Source organism: Sardina pilchardus, chromosome 2 (genome assembly GCF_963854185.1).
Source record: "Sardina pilchardus chromosome 2, fSarPil1.1, whole genome shotgun sequence".
Taxonomy (NCBI): Eukaryota; Metazoa; Chordata; class Actinopteri; order Clupeiformes; family Clupeidae; genus Sardina; species Sardina pilchardus.
This window is the reverse complement of record NC_084995.1, coordinates 40,919,427-40,942,482: the sequence shown is the minus strand read 5'-3', so window position 1 is coordinate 40,942,482 and position 23,056 is coordinate 40,919,427. Positions and strand designations below refer to the sequence as shown.

The 23,056-nt window shown below is 40.1% G+C and overlaps 2 protein-coding genes across 6 annotated transcripts; one reads left to right on the top strand and one right to left on the bottom strand.

Moving 5' to 3' along the window:
• Positions 1–394: 394 nt before the first annotated feature.
• Positions 395–9,647, top strand: elavl1a (ELAV like RNA binding protein 1a). Of its 5 annotated transcripts, none has more exons than XM_062530525.1 (7): positions 395–516; positions 2,235–2,294; positions 4,301–4,478; positions 5,300–5,403; positions 6,079–6,232; positions 6,327–6,552; positions 6,882–9,647. In XM_062530525.1, exons 2-7 carry the CDS (start codon positions 2,259–2,261, stop codon positions 7,204–7,206), a joined length of 1,023 nt encoding a protein of 340 aa, XP_062386509.1. In that variant the 5' UTR covers positions 395–516; positions 2,235–2,258; the 3' UTR covers positions 7,207–9,647. The 5 variants fall into 5 exon arrangements, with proteins under 5 accessions (XP_062386509.1, XP_062386507.1, XP_062386508.1 ...); XM_062530523.1 differs by having other exon boundaries at positions 6,079–6,241; XM_062530524.1 differs by having other exon boundaries at positions 4,301–4,484.
• A 1,130-nt stretch (positions 9,648–10,777) lies between these two features.
• slc1a8b (solute carrier family 1 member 8b) lies at positions 10,778–17,422 on the bottom strand. The gene is made up of 11 exons (XM_062515625.1): positions 17,028–17,422; positions 16,532–16,611; positions 15,925–16,140; positions 14,878–14,920; positions 14,534–14,744; positions 14,343–14,442; positions 13,286–13,519; positions 12,656–12,850; positions 12,246–12,380; positions 12,031–12,130; positions 10,778–11,586 (listed from the first exon to the last, which is right to left on the bottom strand). The coding sequence occupies exons 1-11, from the start codon at positions 17,268–17,270 to the stop codon at positions 11,434–11,436; spliced, it is 1,710 nt and encodes a 569-aa protein (XP_062371609.1). The 5' UTR covers positions 17,271–17,422; the 3' UTR covers positions 10,778–11,433.
• Between the last annotated feature and the right edge of the window lie 5,634 nt (positions 17,423–23,056).

The following is a 23,056-nucleotide window of genomic DNA, read 5'->3' as shown; positions in this document are numbered from 1 at the left end:
TATTGTAGATTAATCTCAGGTGATTGTTAAAAGCTACTATTGTGATAGGCTACCAAAGGACCACATGACACTAACATTTTTCTCTGTGATTATATAATTATTATGATTCTGATTATAATTAATATTATTATTATTATTATTATTATTAATATTATTATCATTATTATCATCATTATTATTATTGTTATATCTTTGAAGATAATTATTACAACATTTGAGTTAACCACGCGCTTATTTTCATGCGACAATTTGTAACATTTCCTTTTAAACGTCCAAAAAATAGGCTAGCTGAAAATATACCAGATGTGATCATAGGATGCCGGGCGTAATTGACAAGGAAGCAGGCGAATAACCTTATGAGGTAGGCGGGATAAAGTTAGCCTCGCTTTTTTTTGCAGAGGGTCCCGGTGGCGTGTTTGTGTCACGAGAAGTCAACGTCAATATCTGTCTGCATTCGTTCACAGAGGTGTAGGGTAGCTCTAGAAACGAGATTGAATCGACGAAACAGAAAAGTTGGTAAGACGAACTTGTATTTCACTGTTTTACTGAAACCGAAGTAATTTGAGGGTTATCGTGTCTTGATTTTGCAGAGTGGCCTCCATGCGACTAGCGTGGGGTAGCTGAAGGCCTACAGGCCTGCTGATGCTTGATTCATGAACGGGAAGAAAATGTAGCTAATGTTAGCGTGCAACTTTTGTACCTAAGCTTGAAATATAGTTATAGCGGTGAGGATGCAGTCGAATAATGGTCGTTTGGTGTTGTAGAATTATCGATCCTTAACAATTTTATGCGCAAAGCATCAATGTATGATTATAAAGACATTGTAATTTACCGGAAGACGTCAGCTATCCGGCTCATTCAGCTAGCTAGCTTAGCTGGCCTGCTAAGGGCCTACAGTCCTTTCACGCCCCCTTTTTTCATGCCAGCATTTCGAACCACACGCGAGCTAATAATCTCGCTTGTCATGGGTTAGCTATGGCAAAAATGTATGTTTAAAGTCACCTAGAGGTAATTGAGGCATTGGATTACATAACGATCTCCGTATGATTGACCGTGACGTTTATTTGCCATCATTTACGAAGCTATCGGCACGTTAGCTAACTATAACCTTAGTGGGTTTGGTAACTTGAGTAGGAAGCTAACTTTAGGTGAACGTTACTTTGTCACTTTGTCATGGTGCATTACTGGTATGTTCTGGTCAACGTTTTCAATTACTGTACCAGCAATGTAAATACGGTTTCTGGAACCTAGTTCTGGAACCGTTTTGATGCTGAAGATGTGCATACACCGCGTCATCAAATCAGTCATCTTGGTAGTTGTCTTCGTTGCAGTGTTTGCTATCCATCTTTTCAGGTTAATTGTAGATCATGCTCCCCATACAGTTTAACATACCTTTGAAATATGGATGCCGTGGAAAAATTGTGGTCAAGTAGTAGTATCAGTGCAATTTAGAGGAGGATTTCTGAGCGTTCCGGTTTTAGTAACCTGACGAATTGACACTTTTTATACAATAAAGAATGTTTTCAAATATGCAAGTCCCAACATTTCTGCGATACAATGAGCTGGTTTCTGTTTTGCCCTATTGAAGTTCTGCAAATGACCATAAATGGAAACGATTAGCCAAGGTTAGGAGACTGTAATTGTGTCAACCAATGGTTTGCCTGGTTTTGTACACTATTCGTTTCATTGTCTGCGAGACACTCGTGCTGTTTAACATATTCTTGCTCATGAATGGAAAACATAGCCTAAGTGACCAGAATGCATCAGATCACAATTCAGACATAATTTATTTGTGCACAACCTAATAGCATTCGCTTAATATTTGTTTACGCCCCACCCCTCCTCTAAGAACTGTCTAAGTCTCAAGACTCCTGCATTTGACCTAAACTGGGAATGACTTGTGATGTTTTGAGTTTGGGATTGGTGGCAGAAATAATTCAGGGTCATCATATTTCCCCCTTTAGAAATGAATCAAAGTGAGGTGTTAAAAATACACGCTGAAACAAGCTAGACCAGACACAGAAGCTTATAGCTGTTATGTTCTTTCCACAGGTGGTCACAGAAGGCGGCTCGGCACCTCCTTGTGTTTTTATTTCAATTAATTGTTTTCCTGCTCATTTTGATCCCACCCCTCTGAAAACACCTGCCTTTGCCCTCTCCACACCCTCAGTCCTCCCTCCTTTTTTTGTCAGCGTGTATTTTTATTACCTTATTTTTGTTTTTGGTGCCTTCAGATTCGGGATCTGTGAAGTCTCTTCATGGCAGTCAGAAGGGGACACATTAGATACTTAAAAGTGAGTAGCAACGTATCTCTAAAAATTAGTCATGTAGCTCTTGTTATAGTAGATAATTGTGATGTAGCCCAACCCATGTATATCCAAGGTACTGATGGTTACAGTAATGCCACTTGGCCAAGAAATGTTGTCTAGTTGTAACGTTATCAATACTAGTATCGAGAAGCAAAGACTGTGAGCAGTTTGAAGTAGTGTAGACAAATAGTGTTTGGTACAGCTGAAGACATTGTGCTATTTGAGCCTTTGTATTTGATATGGGGGACTTGACGTTATGATAAATCGGTGAGACAGCGGCTAAGAAAACCAGTTTGGGTTTCCATGTTTTAAAGATCTTTCGTCCATTTCCCCATCACTGTTAGTTTCCCAGAGTGGGAATTTGTGCAATAAGAACAGTGTTTGTTCAGGTCCTGAGAGCTGATGACTTGCACCACAGGAATACACAATAAGACTTCTTTCTCATCATGAATGGGACATTGTCAGATATCTGCAATGCTCAAATTGATCCCAGAGAGATTCTCTCTTGCTTGAGGTTGGCATTCAAGCTTCAGAAACGTGGCCCCTTTGGTGGCTTATTTGTTAGGCTAATGGGTTTCTTTGTACAGTTTTATTTCAGGATTCTTCTTTGGCTTACATGAAAATGTTTGGTTTGGCTTATTACTTTACATTGATGTGTTTTATCATTCAAATCACAATCAGGTGTTGTGGGTTCAGTCGCATGTTGGTTGATCCTTTTACCGAGGGCTCATAAATAAATAATTGGCAATAAATTACCTATACCTTTTAAATAATACTTTTGGATGAGCTAGACAAGGCCTGTTCATGGGTTAGCTCAAAGTAGTGCTGGTTGTTCAAGGGGTGGTTCATCTTGGCTGACCATAAGGCTGCGGTGTTTGCCACTTACAGTGGAAGTGTTGTTGTCCACTCAGGATGTTTCTAGTGTGTTGTCTTCAAACATATAGTCTTGTGGTTAAGGGACAGGCCCCTTTAGTGGTCCTTGTGAAACTGTATTGCCCAACCTGTTGCAACCCAGTGAGTGGAGCAGTTGTGGGAAATTGATATGGCCTGAATTCAGTTGCAGTGTCATTCAGTAACTTCAATTGGCAGTTCATGCTGTACTTGGTTGGTTTGTTTCTCCCAGCATTTATAGACAACAAAGAATACTCGTTTTCATTATTTAACTGGGTCTGCTAATATGAAAACCAAATGCGGGGGCAAGTAGTAAGCATGTATTATTTGTATGTGTGTGTAATATTTCTTATAGTACTGTGAAGGACAAATGGCTGATGCCCAGATTTCAAACATTTTAAAGTCATATATACTCACATTTTCCTATGGACTTAAATGCTTCTCTTTGTTTTTTTTTTGGTTTTTTTTATAAGGCCAGACAAAATCAATCATTATTTATGTTGTTGAATGTGCTAATTTTGAAAGATTATATTAAGATGGCCTCCAGCACGAGTAGGCTGATACTATCATCACAACACAGTTTACTGAAGTTTTTTCCAAATGATTAGGAAGTGGTAACTGAAGTATTTCCAAATGTAACTCTAAGTAAAATGTTGACTGGGTGGCCACGTGGACTACTCAACCAAGACTGGATTGTGCTTTAGTTGGGAACGGTTATGTAACTGTAAATTACAGCCAGCAGGACTAACAAATGTTGGCTGGACTTTCTAACTACAATGAGTTTGTCAATCAGGGATGCACCTTGGCTATCATTGAATTTGTTCCCGTATTCCTCACTGTAAAGCAGTCAGAAGTGGAGATGTATCGATGCAGAATGTTAATTGTATGTTTTATCTTTGCAAAACTATTCTGTTGTTGACCTAGAAGACTTGCTATATCACCATTTTACCTCTGATGGCAAACTCTAGCTTCTCTTGTTTAAGATGGGATCGGTATGTTATGATTATAAATTCTATGAAGGCGACTTATGCAGAGTTATCCAGGACTCCAACCTGTCGAGAGAACTCGTACTAACCATTTCTTCTCCCGGATCTACGTAGGAGGTGCATGACATGTCTAACGGTTACGAAGATCACATGGCCGATGAAGGCAAAGATGCCAGAACAAACCTTATTGTCAATTACCTGCCCCAGAACATGACCCAAGATGAACTGCGCAGCCTCTTCAGCAGTATTGGGGAGGTAGAGTCTGCCAAGCTCATCCGGGATAAAGTGGCAGGTAACGGTACATAACAGCTCTCTGCAACCGTTCACACACACGTGTATTTTTCGCTCTCCCTCTTCCTCCCTCCCTCTCTCTATCCATCTCTCTGTCTCTGTCTCTGTCCCTCCTTGTCTCTGTCCCTCCTTGTCTCTGTCCCTCACTCTCGCTCTCACTCTTCCTCTCCTGGAGTTGGAAAAGAGGCTGTGGATTTGTCTGTCTTCATGTCAGGAAATATTCCACCTGATTTGTACAGTATTTCAGTAACACTCTGTTTTTCCCCCTTTATGACTCTGCTGTTGAATGACTCTGTTGACGACAGGCTGTTTATTTTCCTACGCCTCTTTAAATCTGTCTGTCCTAGACAGAGTGTGAGAAACGATCTACTCCGATTGGCTCGTATTTTTATATTCTTGGTTTCATTGGCCCTCCCCACAACTTAAGTGCAGCGGGTGGTCAGAAATCTGTAAATTAACAAGATTTGTCGTCAAATTTTGTGGACAATTATTGAGATACTCATGAATGTTTTTTTCAGTGTTGACATTATACTTAATATAACTTTTGTTTTCTTTTGCTTCAGACCTTTTCTGAAGACGAGTCAGCATCTACCATGCAGTAGTCGTTTTGAGCCTCCTTAGTCTGGCTCCTAATTTACTTCACAGAATACTTGTCCTGAACATTTTTGGGTTTTTATTTTCTTCTCCTTTGCTTACAGACTTGTTTAACCCTTTTTAATATTAGCATGTGTTGTACGGATTATTTTGTTCAGTATGCAGCGTTTGGAACTATGCAAAGTTTTTTTTATTTTGTTTTGTTGTTTTCCTTTTTTTTTTCTCTAGGCCACAGTTTAGGGTACGGATTTGTTAACTATCTTAACCCTAGTGATGCAGAAAGGGCAATCAATACACTCAATGGGCTGAGACTACAGTCTAAAACTATCAAGGTAACGTGCTTAAAGGTGTTCCTGTACACTTGTTTCAAATGGTAGAATGAAAAGCTTTCACTTAGCCTTGGGTCTCTCTGTCAAGTCTCGCTGTAGACTTTTAGCATTTGTGCAGTAGAGACTATGCTACTTGATAGACATTTATACTCAACAAAGACAGAGGAATATCCCAGAAACGATCCCGTAGATCTCCATTGTGGCCTCACGCAGCATTTGTATACATTTATTTTCATGTTAACAAAGTTATTTATTTTATGGTTTTCCTTTATAAGCAAGTTGGTTCTTTTTAGTTTTTACTTATCTCTTGCTACAAACAGACTTGAAGTTAGTCTGTAAATTGTTTGAGAATAAGCATAGTCTTACTCAAACTCCCTAACCCCATTTTGTTTGACTACTTTTTGGTGAGGTCGGAAAGTATAGGAGCAGTATAGTGTCTCCTTTTAGTAGTGGTCACTTGAGGCTTTGGGCATAATTTGTAGAAATGTATAGGACATCACACATGCCAGTTAATAAACATGGTGCTGAACAACTGGTGTTCATAAAAGATTTTTTAGTGAATAAATAGTCATTAATAGCCAAATAGTCAGCAGTACTTATGCTGTTTTTCTTGTTTTTCTTGTTTTTTTACTTCCAAGCAGCTAAGAGTTTGTTTCTTTAAACCTCTCTTGTCTTCAGGTGTCTTATGCCAGACCAAGCTCAGACACCATAAAGGATGCCAACCTGTACATTAGTGGACTGCCCAAAACCATGACGCAGAAAGACGTGGAGGACATGTTTACCCGCTATGGTCGAATCATTAACTCACGCGTTCTCGTTGACCAGGGAACAGGTGAGTGCAGTAAGTAAAAACCGTGCAGCCCTTCACTTAACCTTATGTCATATGCCGTTTGCTGTTTTACCAAGAGGGTGATCCTCCTGTGCAGGTATGTCGCGAGGTGTGGCATTCATTCGCTTTGACAAGCGAGCAGAGGCTGAAGACGCCATTAAGGACTTGAATGGCCAGAAACCACCTGGTGCCACAGAGCCCATCACCGTGAAGTTCGCTGCCAATCCCAACCAGGCGAAGAACTCTCAGATCATCTCGCAGATCTACCATGCACAGTCCCGACGCTTTGGAGGGCCCGTTCACCACCAGGCCCAGAGGTTCAGGTCAGGCCACGTATTCCATAAACACAACCACAGCCTTAAAATCTAAACAGGTTCATTATCATTTGTGCATTCGATGGGTGTATTGTTCCCATTGCATTGCAGTTAATAAGCTTATTTATGTCTGTCATCATGTAACACACTTTCAAAGCAACAAGATATAATTATTAAGGCCGTGTATCAGCAAATTGAGTTTAAAGCTATTTGAAAGTAGATGAAATACATTGTGTTGTGTTAACTTAATTTAGCTATGGGTTGCACTTGTGCATGTTAGATGCACTATACAAATACAATGACTTGACTTCACTAACTCTTCCTGTGTTTCGTCTCAGGTTCTCCCCCATGAGTGTGGACCATATGAGTGGCATCTCGGGGGTGAATGTCCCCGGGAACTCCACCTCTGGCTGGTGCATCTTCATCTACAATCTGGGCCAGGACGCCGACGAGGGCATTTTGTGGCAGATGTTCGGCCCGTTTGGAGCCGTTACCAACGTCAAAGTCATCCGAGACTTTAACACCAATAAATGCAAAGGGTTTGGATTTGTGACCATGACAAACTACGAGGAGGCGGCAATGGCCATTGCTAGCCTCAATGGTTATCGCCTTGGGGACAAAATCTTACAGGTGTCTTTTAAAACAAACAAGTCTCACAAGTAAATGTAAGACCCAGATGAAGGAGAGATCTCAAGTTTTTCAGCCGAAAAAGAGAGGTTGGCACTGTTTAAATGCTAATGTTTTTTTAAGTGTAATCCACTCCGTGCATTTTCAAGTTTTACAATACTCGTAGAAGTCTAATGGAAAGTAGACATTTTTCAATCTGTTGGATGATGCGACAAATGTTTTAAATGTGTTCCGCATCTCCGAAATTATATAGACCAACTCCATATTTCAAAAAGACTTGTAGTTTCTGTCTGATAATGTCACAATGTGCCATATATGTGGTGAAAATGCAAGGCATGCTGTCTTTTAAGACTCTGATCTACTGTCCACAGCACTACGGGGGATTTCACGAGTCCAAGATAGTTTGGAAACAAGATGCCTTAATTTTATTTCCCCTCTAGTCCCTCCCCACCTCTGACTCTGGTTCAGAGAAGTTGTCACATGTTGATCTGTAGATTTGCATGACTATCAGTCACCAAGTAACACTGTAGTCCAGGAGCTCTTCTCAGAGCAATATCAGAGTTTTTAAAAGTACAGTTTTCTTGGCACGTGACTTAAAAAAAAACCAAGAAAAACGAAAGAAAAAAACTTTCATGGTCAACGTGTGGGGTGTAGCGCTGTTGCGTTTCTTAGTGCATAAACAGGAGCGGATGTTTTTTTTTTTTTTCTTTTTCTTTTTTATTAACTTGTAATTTTACGAAAGGGACCCAGAGAAAAGACACTAAGTAAAGAAGGACCAAAGAAATCAATTGAAGGTGTCATTTTCCTCTCAAAACAAAAATTGGGGCAACACTGCACCCCCCTCCCCCCAAACTCATTGGAATTATCTGGATACAAGGAAGGTACTAAATATCTGTTTAAAATGTCATATTTGAAGTTTGGTGTTCTCTTGTGAAATGTTTGCTTTGTGTCTGATAAGAATCTTTTTTTTTTTTTTGCCTGCGTGAAAGTCAAATTTGCTTCTTTTTTTTCTCTAAGAAGTGTAGTTAAATATGAAAGAGGCTGTTTAATTTTTCTACATACTAATAATCCCTGACATTTCTGGAGACTGCCTTGTGATTTTATTGATTTTTCTTTCTTTTTCCCTTTCTTTTGCTTTTGTGATTTCCTCTGTTTTCATTGTTTCACTTGGCATTTGCTATCATTAAATTTTATTTCTTTTTGGCGACCTTTTTTGTTTTGTTTCATTTTTTTAAATTGATTTCACTCATCCATTTTGGTTTGTTAGTGTAGTTATGATAGAGGTGACAGCCTGGAGAGGGACTCACCACCATGTTCAGCGGAGGCTCGGTTAAACTTGCTCCAGCTTTAGAATTTTCTTTTCCCTCCATGAGAGGCTTTAGACAGCACGTACGTTACTCGAGCCTGCTGTTGGCCCAAATCAGTTTAAGATCTGGCATTAACCAGTGGATGCCTTGGAACACTCAAGTCATGTCCATTTATTTGAATCGTCCAAAACTGTCTCTGAATATGGGATATTCTGACATTTGTCACCAGCAGGAGTATATATAGTTTAAGTGTTTTGCGCAAGCAGTGAAGCAGACAGTTGTCATACAGAATTAGTCAGAGATCCAAGCACTCAATCCCTCAACCCAGCAAGAATTGAATGGATGAATGAATAAGATTGATACTATTTTACTGGGAAACATGATGTCGAAAGAGGATATTAATATCACTTGGCTTCTTAAAATAATGGCTTGAGATGTAAAGATGAAAATATTTTTTGCAGGTAAGATGGGCTTTCAAGTTGGTTTACTTTAAATGTCAGTGGAGCACAAGGAAAGGGTCACATCATGAAAACACATAGGTGATGCCCACAAATATCCTGGTTCCATTCAAGTGATTGCTGGGCAGTGTTAGAACCACATGATTTAATTACCGTATTTAAGCAAAACTAACCTCACAGTTTTGCACTCCTGTCTGTTCTTGATTTAGAATAAGTGATGCTTCTGCCAAGTAATCAGGAACCAGGGTTTGTGCAAACTTAGTGTTAGTCAAGTGTCGATTGGAAGAGTATTGTCAGTCAGTTGATTTTTAATTTTGTTGCTGCATGACAAACCATCACCTGAGTCCTTTTTCCTGCTGTGAGGTTAAAACAGTGCCCTCTTGTGGCAAAATCAGAGCATCCACACATGGATTTTACTTCAGTTTCCCTTCTTACTTTATTGCAAATATCATATCTGTTCATTTGTATTTAAATGGGTTCCTTTTTCGAAGCCTTCATTTTGTATGAGAAGGGGAAAGATTGGAGAGGGGAGATTCACAACTTATTTATTTCTGTCATCGTGTGTGGTTTTACATGTTTGTACATTTTCTTCTGAGCATTTATTTTACCGTTGAATGATTTGAAGTCTGTTTTGCATCTGTAGTAGGAAACCTCTGTGGCGAGATAATGTCTAACATAAATTTGTATAAAATAAAACAGGCCTGAGATAATATTTACTTACGAGGATTAAAATGATTCATGCAGTTAGGAAGGGGCATTTCTTTTTTATTCTTCTAACTGCAGAGTAGCCAAACATGCAGCTGATGGGTCGAAAGATGACAGGTCACAAGTAATGCAGAAAGTTTACTGAATTTTAAGACCTCCCCTTGTGAGTTCTCAAGGAACAATCTTTAACAAATTAAATTGCAAAGCTAGGATCATTATAGTCAATACAGACCTCAAACACTGGCTTTATTTTTTTTTTTTTATCATATCTACAAGTAGTCATCTAGCTTATTCCACTGATATCTAGTGTTAATGCTGAAATGAAAAACACTGAGCTCAATCACTGTAGTGTTGCCGTGCCTCACTGACAATACTATAACTATGCAGTGGATGGAGATCGACAGGAATGGAATTCCTGGCTGTCACAAGCAGCACTTATGGCAGAACACTGTTGTATAGAACAGTGGTTCACAAAACTGGGTTGGATCCATAGACGGAGTTCGAAAAACAAACCTATTTAAATTAAGTTATTTTCTGAAAACTATGAACCATTGCACACCTACAGTTTTTCCCACATTGACATTAGCAATTACATCATTTCAGCAGATCATGTCAATCTTAATCACTTGCATCTATCACTGCAGTCAGGGTACAATGCTGCTTAGCCTGGCTTACTCTCCAGCCAGCTAGCTGATCAGTATGGGAACATGTGTTAAAGTCAGTCCACATTTTAAAGTTATGCTAAATCCAAGTAGCTTGACTAAGAAAATATTATGTTTTTTTGAGAACAGCAACATGAAGCCAAGCTCCATCACTGGAATGGTGCTTATGATAGTTATGAAGCCAACCAAACAACAGTGACATCTGATTCAAAACAAAACAAATGCTTTTCAGATGAAAAGCATGAAACACACCTGCCAGAAAACGATGGTAGCATTGTGAACCTGACCAGAATGTCAGGGAATACGAATGGCATCTAGTACTACAATGGCACTAAACGTATGCTTCATTTTTTATGGTAATTAGACTTTTGATTGAGAAGAACAACACAAAGATCAGAAGAAACAGACCTTTCGGCTTTCATTTATGACACCAGTAAATATGAGATCAACATCACTGACTCCAAAATGGCATGGATACCACACCTTGTACATGTACACATTTCCATGAATCATACAGTGACATATAACAACTTGTCTTTTATTTCAATACAAAAAGCAAAGTGCAAGTATGCAACGTCTGAAGTGCGAAAGTAGGTCCTTGTGCTGCAATACACTTGTAAGTGAATGAGTAATGTTAACCAGATTGGTAGTGATAAATTACATACTGTGAAAACTACCAATAATTACAACTACTGGTAAAATTAACTACCACAAAATTGTTGTCAACAGACCAGTTCTACCTTTTGAAATGATTGTCTGGTTTCTACACAAGGGTCATGACAAGGTACACAGTAGTTGTAGAGTTAACATCCTTTCTACATCCGATCAACCTCATATGCATACTAAACTCATCAGATATCAAGCTTTGCCGCCAAGTGCATTGAGCTGACATTGATTTGTAAGGCATTTCTCAAAATGTGAACTGCACATCTGCTTCCTTGTAAAAAAGCCTAAACTAATATGTCAAAAGGCTATCATTGGAGGATAATAACAATCCTGATAACAAAAACAAATGTATAGAAAAAAGAAAAACAAGAATAATTTCTTCATGGCACAGTTCTATGAAGAAAAAATTCGCAAGGTTTTTTGTGTGTTCAAGGCAGCAACTGTATAGTGCAAGCTGTACGGAGATTAGACCTGGCAGAGATTGTATAAGGTAGGAGGTCTTTCCGTCACACTGTCTCCAGCCACCTCGAAGATGTAGTCCCGGTTGGTTATCAGCGGGATCTCAGATAAGGGCACACTCTGGACACTCTGAGTCCCGTAGGATATCACGGTGTCACGCTGGGAAACACAAAGCAAATCCGTTAGACCACGCAGTGGGCGAGAGATTAACTCTCCAAGAATAGTCATATTGTCAGCCCGTACTTCCTGTATTCTAAGAAGGTATGACGTTCAAAGAAACAATCAATGATCCTTGTAATGACAAGAGGACCTCAGCATACACATCATTCTGACATGTTGAACATGTTGGATCATGAGGACATGCTACAGTCTATTTTCATTTGCCGCTCAAGTTTTAGTTTCGCTGAGCTATGTGTACAAAGCAACTTGGAGTTGGGTTAGCAGACACAGAGAAAAACACTTGAAAGTATCTACATAAGGGTGACATGACATTGTCAGAAACCCATGACACATGAACCCTAACCCTAACCCTAACCTGTCATGACAACAACCGAATGACAATGACAGAAGCATTATGTCATAAACAAACAAAAATTCTCTTACCCTTTCACTTTTCTTTGGGAAGTCTTTTCGGCATAGATGGGCCATAATGCCTGCTGCCAAGGCATCTCCAAGGACATTAATCATGGTCCTGAAGCGATCTCTGTTGAGCACAACATTTCCAGGAGATGAGAGATCAGGAGGGCCTTATGATGCGCTTCATGGGACATAATGAAGGTCAAGGGGAATGGCATTGGCTTTGACAGCGTCATACTTACAGGATCCAATCAATGGCCACAATAAGTGTGATGTCATCCGGTGGAAGGCCCACTGAGGTCAGGACGATGACCATGGTGACCAGGCCGGCCTGTGGGATCCCTGCAGCACCGATGCTGGCAGCTGTTGCTGTTATGCTGGAGAGGAACAACCAGAATATGTTATAAATACATTACATATGTAAATAACTTTTTTTATAAACAGTTTAATCATATCGTTGCAGTATCGACTGATGTTGGTATGCAGTACTAGTCAGACATATTTCCAGGTGAGTTACATGGGGTTCACTATGAGTGGAAGTATTATAGAATAATACTTGAATACTTAGGTCTATAGAATACTTGAATGCCTGCCTGCACTTGGACCCTGCATGCACTTAGTGTACTTCCAGAGTAGAGCCCTTAAGCCTTACCTGATAGTGACGAGTTGTCCGAAGTCCAACTCATAATCGTTGACTTGAGCAATAAAGATGGCAGCCACGGCCTCATAGAGTGCTGTGCCGTCCATGTTAATGGTGGCGCCGACAGGTAACACAAATCGAGCGATCTGACGATCCACGCCGCAGTTCTCCAGCAAGCACTTCATAGTGATGGGAAGAGTTGCTGAGCTGCAATGGACAAGGGAACATGTTTTGTTTTTAAAAAACTATATTTTTGGCCTTTGAGCATTTTTAAAAACAGATTTTAGAGAGATGGTGAGTGGGTTTGGGAAATGACCCCCGGCCTCATGCCTGGGTTCCCTATGGGAACTGAGACGCTCACAACAACAGCAACAACAACAACAACATTATAGTGCTTTTCAAGGCACCCAAAGTGCTTCACAGTGAGCAATCCTTTAAAAGTACGGATTTGAGGTGGTTCAATCGTTTGCTGTGTGTTCTAAAATAATACGAATCTATAACACACATAATATAAAAATAAGAAATATCTTAAAAGAACAGAAATCACTAGTCACTATGCCTTGTTTAATAGTCAGTTAGTACGTAAGTTAGTTTGCTGACATCCTCAGATTCCATGTGTTCCACATGTTTACACGGGCCTACCTGGATGATGTTGCCAGAGCGATAACCAGCGCCTGCAGGAGGCCCCGGATGTAGCTGAAGGGGTTCTTCTTGGTGATGATGAAGAAGAAGAGAGGAAGCAGGATGACGCCGTGCACAAACAAGCCCACCAACACCGTGATGAAATACATGCCCAGCTTCTCAGCCAGGTGGATGGGGTCATGCATGTCGAGGATCTTTCCAGCCACCAGGAAGATGATGCCAAAGGGGAAGTACCTGTATGTTCGGAGCAGACAAGCACACAGTTCAGGTAAGCTAGTTCATCCACTGTTCACTATTATGTAACAGTCAGGACGCTCATGTAATGAGTCTAAATGGATGAGCTCAGAAGACAGTGACCGACGTCTATTGGGTTTACTTAGCAAATTATTATATTGGAAGACTGGCCAATAGTGTAAATAGTTTTTCTTTCAACATTTTAAATCAACAAGAGTGTTTTTATTTTTTAATTTTTTATTCTTTTGACATAACTTTTCCCATGTAGCACTACACTGACACACTATTGTTATTGTTAAGTGGCACTATACTGACTCACTATTGTTATGGAATTGTTATTGCATTTTGCGAAACATGCAGATCAATGTGGTCTTTGTGAGACTGTCACTTGCGTCCACTCTGATATTCTAACTGTGTAATCCCCTTCACTCGTGGCCAGATTACCCTCAAGGGACTCAGGGCTGTGTGACAACACATCTGATGGGACCTGGCTTCCCACGCTCCTCAAAACACTTCCGTTCTATGGCGGCAGACAGACACGCGTAACACGAATGTGTTGAAAACAACACAACTTACGTTGTTTTTTTTTAACACATCTCTGTGTCCAGATAGGGACAACATTCATTTCAAGAGTGTTGTCCTGATCTTGCTATTTGTGTTACTATTCTAAAGTGTCATGTTATTGCACCCCCTAAAGTCATCCTTCACAGGTGTGTGTGTGTGTTTGTGTGTGTGTGCGTGCGTGCGTGTGTGCGTGCGTGTGTCGCACTGTGTTGAGATGCAGTGAGCCAGCACGGTGTAGCTCAACACCAGGGTCACTCACCACATGGCTGCATTGATGATCTTCATGACACACTCATTGATGCACTGGCACAAGTTTACCAGGGGCAACCCCCTCTCTCCCAATTTCCCCAGCAAGAGACCTAAGAGGACAAAAACCCACAGTGAAGCGGTATTCATATATGTATTGACATTAACACCTGTGCCCACAGTGTGTGCCAAAGGGTCCCTTACCCATGGTGGCAGAGAAGATGACGATTCCGAGCACGTTCATTTGCTTGCTGTTCCCCGGGACCACCTTGTACTTGACCTCCGGGGCAGGGGTGATCTCCAGGAACACGGGGTGACCCATCTTTGGGTTGTCATAGTCTGGCATGATGTAAACATAATTGGCCTGGGACTCCTTTGTTGAGGTTTTTGCTTGAGGCACCAGCTCTGTCTTGTACTGAAATAAAATTAGGGCACAGAATATACTTAGATGTTAAATCATCTTTTGTCATGCACTGCATGGTAAATAGGAAATCACCCGCTCTCATCTGCATCTTTATGGGGGTTGGATTTGTTTGATTTCTGCTCACCTGCTGAAATGTTGCTTCGATCAGATTTGAGGGAATCATATTCCTATTTAAAAAAGAGAAACACATGAGAAAAAAGAATGACGAGGTGATTACAGCCTGAATGTGTGTGCGTGTGTGTGTGTGTGTGTGTGTGAGTGTGTGTGTGTTTAGCTCAGGAGATAAAGGCCTGTTTCCTGGAGCGACTTCTACATAAAACCCCCCTGTCGCGTTTCACACTGAAGCCACTAAGGTATCATGAGGTCTCTCTCTCTGAAGACATGCATGGTCTTCAAAAGCATACGGTCAGATGAGGTTCCTCCAGGCCTTTGTTAAGGTTAAAAGTTAAAAAAGAAAATCTGATATCTGTAGTGGTCAAGGATTAAGAGGTGAACAAGTGACAAAAGTCACTTATTTATAAGGCCCTGCACCGGGGCTTGTGGCTCAAATCCAATTAAATCTGTTAGGGGGCTGAAGTGCTTTCATTACGTAGACCAGCCATTCACATCCTAAAGGCTGCATGGTTAAAAATACTTCCCGTAATAGGATTGTTCACAGGTTAAGATCAAAGCCCATAGACTGGTCACTTGCCAAGACAGTGTCTCCATGAGGCAGTCAGATAAACATAATGTTCTTTGAACAAGGCAGGGCTTGAGCTGTCACAGTATAATAGCCTGTGCGGCGGACAGCGGGACACTTTTGGCAACGGCAATTACTGAAGCCGTGGTCACCTTGGTTTAGCCGTCTCTTACACGAGGGATGCCAGCTGACGTCAGGCGGTTGTTTGATGCAGCATGTGCGCGTACAGTGGTACAGTACACACATGTCCACATGGGTGACCAACATGGAACTGTCGCTCGGAAATCCTCACACGTCAAGCATAGCTCCACCCCCCACTGCCCCGAAGGCTCTCAGAGGAAAGTGACGGCACCACCATAAAAATGCAAATATCACCTTCTCTGCGTAAATTGGTAGATTCCACTTATTTTCAAAATTTAAAAAAATTAAAAATGTAAAAATTCCCCCCAACAACAACAACAACAACAAAAAATGTCAGTGTTGCCAAATCACCTGATGAGGTCGAGGAGAGCGTCAGCGGAGGTCATCACAGGCCCACTGGTCCCGGTGTGTCCCTCTTTCTCTGTGCCGTTGCCAGGGTGTATAATGAGAACCAGCACAATCCCCACTATCACAGCAATGAAGGTGGTCCACAAGTAGTATGTTATGGTGAGAAGTCCCATGCGCCCACTGGCTTTGGTGTCCATTGATGCCAGGCCGGACATAAGACTGTTCACGGGGAAAGCACGGACAACGCAAAAGTCACATTTTGTACACGCAATTCAAACAGCATGCAAGCCTTTCACACAAAATCTTGTTTTTTTTTTATTTGTTTGGTCATGTTCAGTTGCATGGCAAGTAAACAGCTAAACCCTTTGGGATAAGGAACAGGAATACAGACAGATTAGATTCTGTCTGTCCCAAACTGTCCCTGGCCTTGAACTGGCTGAAACCTCTAATGTACAATGTGCAACCTGTACAATCATGTACAGACACTAGATAGTGTTACCGGTAACTGTAATTGGTTGAGTAGCTGGTAATTGTAACTGATAGAATCACTAACTGGTGAGAGCAGTGAGCAGGGATGCAACATACAAGCAGTGTATACAGGGATGGTTACCTTGATGTGATCAGAGGAAGAATAAGCATCTTGAGCATTCTCATCAGGAGTTCTCCCGGAAAGGAAAAGTAGATCTTTGCCTAGTGGGAAACATGTTCAAAACAATTAAGCTACTCCCCTGATTCAGCTGTACATTGGCAAGGAAACTAACAGCACTAACAGTATATTGGCATTATACAATACTCAGCATTTTAAACCATTTCATTTAGTAGGGTAACATAGTCTTTGTCCTGAATAAGAGGAAGCACACGTTTTGAATTCTATAGTATAATGTTAATGACATTCTGCTATCTTTTATCATGGTGCATACATTATAGTACAGTTGTGTCTGATAGTTGCTTATCCAACCCATTTGTCTACGTTATGGCGAATAACATGCAAACCTACTAAGCAACTAAGCAATCTAAGCAAACCAAAACAACCCTGTCTGAGCTCCACGGACATCTCTATTTACAAACCAAGTCTACCCCAACTGTCAGCTGTCTCTGCACTGTACCTGAGAGGACAAATTGAAACTCCTCAGCATGTATCCAATGACACATCCAGAAATCACAGCAAGGACTGAGAGTGTCAGCAGGCCATTCTGTTTGCAAAAGTCGCTTATCCATCCCCGGATCTTCTTAGACACTAGCTTGCGGAGGATGCGCTTCATCCCCTCCATCATCCTTCTCCCGGGATTCTTCGCCGGAGAATGACGGTCTGAACAAGCTGCCTTGGCACAAACCCTTGGGTCCTCCATTGCTAATGCTGGGTGCAGGATGTGTGTGTTGGCAAGAAGCCGTAAAAACCTTTTTCTGGTGAAGGACTAAGCCTTCGAGGCAGGCTTGCTGCCAACTCCTGGTATAAAGCTTGCCTCACAGTGCTTTGCTGCGCTGCACTGCAGAGACTTAGCATGGCTCAGGGATTTACAGGTGTAGGGGGGACCTGTAGGTCTATAGTGACTTTTCAGAATGGAGAGGTGTGGTCATTTGATGGCCCTTTGTGAATGGATGTGCATTGCCATGTGAGTTACAGCCAAGATTGCAAGTTTGAGAACATTAACAATTTGAACAATTGCAATAAGAATTAAAACTAGACATGCAATTCCAAGCAATTACCAGTGCATGAAAAGGCAAAGATTGTTATGTAAAATATCATGTAGTCAAAACAGATAATGCAGAGATGGTTAATGCAGATAATGCAGAGAGGTGATGATAGGATAGACATGGTTCAATGCATGGATAGTTTAATGCATCTTGATAGTCAGATAGTTTAATGGGTGTTGTTTAGTTTAAAGAATCTGGATAAGTCGCAAAATTGTAACAAACAGCAGTTATGTGCATTAAATGAAAAAAAAAGAAAGAAAATCTAAAATATCCAGTATTTACTGAAAGGTGCATAATTTGAGGTGGTTGCCATGATATTCGAATTTCATGAGTCAATTACTCCCTTCATAAACTTTGAACATATGCAATGATTTTCACATGTACAGTACTTTATCACTGACCACCTTCAAGCCGTGGCCTTTTGAAATGTCAAAACCCAGTGTTGTTGTTGGTTTTTTTTTATTTTTTATAAACCTGGCGAGAAGATTATTTAAAAGTTGAATTTAGATTGTTTAATGGATGTTGATATTCAGAAAGTTTAATGGATATTGATCTGATTATGTCAAAGTGAGCTTGTTTCGTGCATACTGCACCCCTATGTATACAGCCCCATTATGGGTCAGCTACAAAAAGGAGACTGCGCAAACTTCAGGTAGCATATAATGACTGCCTGAGGATACTGTTGAAAAAGCCCAGGAGTAGCAGTGCAAGTAAGCTCTTCTGTGACTCAGGGCTAAGGACTCTACAAGCTCTCTTGAGGAACCTAATGTTTAAGTTCATGTCCCGACTGGATGGGTCACAAAATTGTATTATAATGCTGCTTACAAGCCCCAGGTTCAGCTCGGTCAGATATGAATCACATTTTTGGAAACATTGGTATGGGTGCCTTTTGAGGCTATGAACTGTATGTTTCTATATGTTTCTATTCCTTTTTGAGGTTGTATGTCTTACTGTTGGGCCTAGAGCCTGTAATAAAGTTTATATATATAGGCATATTGTTTAATGGATGTTGATAGATTTTAATGGGTGGATGGTTTAATGGTGGGTGAATGGTTTGAAGAAGATGAATGGAGAGAAAGTTGGATGGCAGATGACTTATCCTCCTGAGGATATAACATTTAGGCTTTCAGGACTTTCCACCTCAATATTCTGAATACATTTCTAGGTAAATTACTGAAAGTAAAATCATTTAATTCATAATTTGTGATCAAATCAAAATTCAGGAAGATGATGGAGGAGCAAATTGTAGGTTGCTCACACACACAATACGCTCCCTTATTGTATCCCAGAGAAGTTGCTGACAGCGGGTCCAAAGCCCTCCAGATGGCTTAGAGTTGTCTGGCTGTACTGTTCAAGAGCACCATGCTACATGTTGCTTGCAGTTTGGACTGTTCATTAGGTCTAACTGATTGAATTTCACTTACAGATTTTTATTTATTTACTTTTTATTAGTTTGTTTTTTGTTTGTCTGTGCGTGGATAGGCTGGAGAATCACGTCGCTTCGTCCAACATTTTGTTTCTATATTTGTCAATTTGTTCATTTGTCTGTATGTGGAGCACTTTGGGTTGCACTCTGCATACAAAAATGCGCTTTATAAATAAATGTGACTTGACTTGATTTTCTCACACACATAATACACTCCGTCATGCCGACCTCAAGTTTCTTGAGAACTTTAATGATCAGTTTCTTGATAACTTTAATTAATCATCCAATCAAAATAGAACCGGACCGGTCTGCAACACTGCTCAATCTTGGCATGCATTGACGATGTCAGAGACTTGTCTCCACTTTTTGATATGCAATCCATGTCTTTGATACACTTAAAATTATTATTTCATTTTAAAATAAATAATTTTGATGTATTTTTGTGTTAGGCTGATAGTTTAGCGGATGTTGATAGACATAGTTTAATCAATTTTGACGGTTTAAAATAGATTTAGTTTAAAAGTTGAATGTAGATTGTTTAATGGATGCTGATGGACAGAATGTTTAACCCTCTAAGCGGCAAAGTTGCAGAATTGTGATGAACAGCAACACTGATTGTCAAATCTGTGTGTGTAGCCTTTTTTTTACTTTGGTGAGTAGAGTTTGGAAGTTGAATATAGATAGTATAATGCATGTTGATAGACAGAAGGTTTAATGGATGTTGCTAGGAAGATAGTTTAATACATGTTTTGTAAAAACTTTAATGGGTGGATGAGAGAATGATTTGAAGATGAAAGGATAGAGAGTTGGATGGAAGGTGCCTTATATCCATGTAGAATGGAGTGAGACGGAGAGTGGGCCTAGTCGAGCAGCAGTTGATATAGGTGCAAATCAGTTTAATTCAATTTCAGCAGCTTTCTTGATGTTTTATTATGCCGTAACATACCTTATCTGTAGACTTCCCACTTTTCTAATTTGAACCCAGGTTGCTATTTCCATGAAGAGAGGAAGGCAAGTGCAGCGAAAGTATACCTGTTGATACAGGTGGAAATCATGTTTTTTGATGTCATAATGCTAATGCAAAGTCTATGGGGAAAATAAACTTGTTTTTTGTTAATATCTCAAAAGGATAAAGTTTTCAGGTTTAAAATGAAAATACAGTAAGACCTACATTAAATTGTTGAAACTGAATTAGACGTATAGAAATGTTGGATAATAATAATAATAATAATAATAATAATAATAATAATATTAATTAGGGTTGGGTATCGTTTGAATTTGAACGATTCCGATTCCGATTTCGATTCCTTGTTTCGATTCCGGTTCCTAACGATTCTCGATTCCGATTCTTGTAAGAGGCAGGGTAAAAAAAAGTTTGGATATTTTAAATGAGCTAGCTAACCAACGGTCGTTCTGAATGACATTTACTATAAATTTCTCACAGGGCTGTTTTCAACAATATAAATATCAAATCTATGAACTGTCATCTTGTTGCCTCAGCTCGGTTATGCAAACACCTTCTTAGTTGGTGTTTAGCGGCTTCTTCTTCCGGTTCGTGTACTGGGAATCGATACTAGGAATTGAAATTTAAACTTTTGAACGATTCCGGGAGAATTGGAAAGCTAGTCCCGGTTCCCATCGATTCTCGATTCTCGATACCCAACCCTAATTATAATAAGACTTTGGATAACCTTTGCCAGGGTCAATAGTGACATGACAGCTGGTTTGCTTTCATTCAATATAGCATCCTGGGTATGGGCAGCTGTTCACATCAACTCAATTAAAGAGGTGTAACTGTATACTTTCACTGCACTTGCCTTCCTCTCTTCTTGGAAATAGCAACCTGTGTTCAAATTAGAAAAGTGGGAAGTCTACAGATAAGGTATGTTACGGCATAATAAAAGATCAAGAAAGCTGCTGAAATTGAAATTGCACCACAATGGCAATATTTGAAAACAAGAGAAAAACCTGTGACTTGGTTTTAAATTTGGAAGGAGGATGCTGGCTTTTCAGCTGTCTATGTTGTATCCTATACTATAGAGTCCAAAGTGCTGATGTGCTCGTGTTGTACCACCCTTTCAAATGTACACTGGTCTTATGCAGCTTGGGTGGCTATTCACAGACAAAGGGCGTGCAGTCTTAACGTCATGAACTTAATGGGATTTCAGATGGCACGCTAGTGTAACTTCTCAGTTGTGTTTGTGTCCGATTGTCTTGGTGATCTTTGGGGACATGGATGTTTTTGTCTGCCTCAGAAAAGAAGGAAAATAATGGAGTTGGATAACATGATGGCAAATAAAATGTTGTCAGTCAATTAAAGATAAAAGTATACTGAATTTGCTTTCACATTTCCATTGTGTGTGTTTTCTGCAAATAAAATGGTCTTATTCTATTGGATGTATCATAGCTCAGGGCCAACAGTATGTTTTGTGCATATGAGAATTAACAGTAACAGTGCAGTGGTGCAGCTGTTCTATCTTCAATGTTGCTGACATTCCATTTTCAATCCTGTCAGTTTACAGTGAGCTGCTTACAGAATAAGATAAACAGAAAGTGACAGAGTAATTGATGACATTAACAAACTTGTCAAAAACAGGATCACATGAAGGGTCAGACACAACAGAGACACTGACCCTGGACTGATAACCAATGAGCCAAGAGTCACAGCTAAAAATGTGGCAGATTCTCCAAAATGCTTTGTGTAACCTACCTTCCAAGGACCTTAGAAGTATGCTACATTATGAAGCATTTATTGAGTATATTACAGTATTATAGTGTTGTTAAAGGCAATGGATGGTGATTATTTACCATTATTTTTAATCAACTCTCTCTGAACGCATTATTAAATAAGCACCCTCACTTCACAGCAATTTCATAAGCGCAATACATTTTTCTACAATATCGTAGATGTATATGGTGACACAAAGCTAGGCGATAAATACCCAAGTACGTGTTGCTTACACGGTAAACATGACATTTGAGGTCACGTCATGGCAAGGGACGACATGGCATTCCCGCAATGGCACTGCTAGGAGAGCAGGGGCCAGAGTCCAAATGTAACAATGCCCTGCCAGTTGTGACGCCATGTGACGCCATTGGCCCCAAACATAATCCCTCCATCGATCCAGGCCAAAAGAGCTAACCTGCGCTAGGCTACAGGTAACATACAGGATACAGCACTATTGCCATTCAGGGCTGCTGACTACGATTCAAGCACCAAGGCCGATACAAGTACAACCAGCACGGACAATTGGATGTGTGAAAATGGATAGGTGGGATACACTAAATTTGCTTGTTCATTCCAGGAAAGTTAAAATGACTTTCATTCATTACACCTAAACCTCACGGTGACCTTTACTGCGTTAAGCCCAGGCCTAATACTGACAATGGTCACAGGGTGCCTGCCATTAGACATGAGGGAGCATTGTTAGCGACCAATGAGGAGGACAAATAAATGCCATTACAATAGGATTAATTAGTCCATAATAAATTATATGATGTAATCCAAAGGGAAACAGTATTTTTAACTTGAGTCCAAATATTTATAGGATCACAGTCAGTCCGATTTAAATGTATACGGTAGATGGAGTGTTGTTAGATAAACATTCACTGATAGTAGGTTTAGCTGTTGAAGAAAAAGTCTAGAAAGCACTGCACTCAGACTATTCAACTGACACAATAACAATGTTGAAACAGGATTCTACCAGTGATCCCTATGATGGTAATCAAATGCAACAAGGGGAAATTATGCCGTCTTTATCTCACTGAAATAAACCAGAGTGAAAGAATTTCAATGTGAGATTTGTTCTGTTTCCCCTAGATATAATTAAGCTCAATTTAACATATGAGATGGTTTTGCCATTGTCATGTAGTTCTTAATTTCAATTTAGAAATAGTCTCTGTCTCTGCCCAAGTAATTTTCACCTGATGGCTATGGCTATGGCTATGGCTATGGCTATGGTTATTTAGCAGACGCCTTTGTCCAAAGCGACAATGATGATCTGAAAAAAAAGT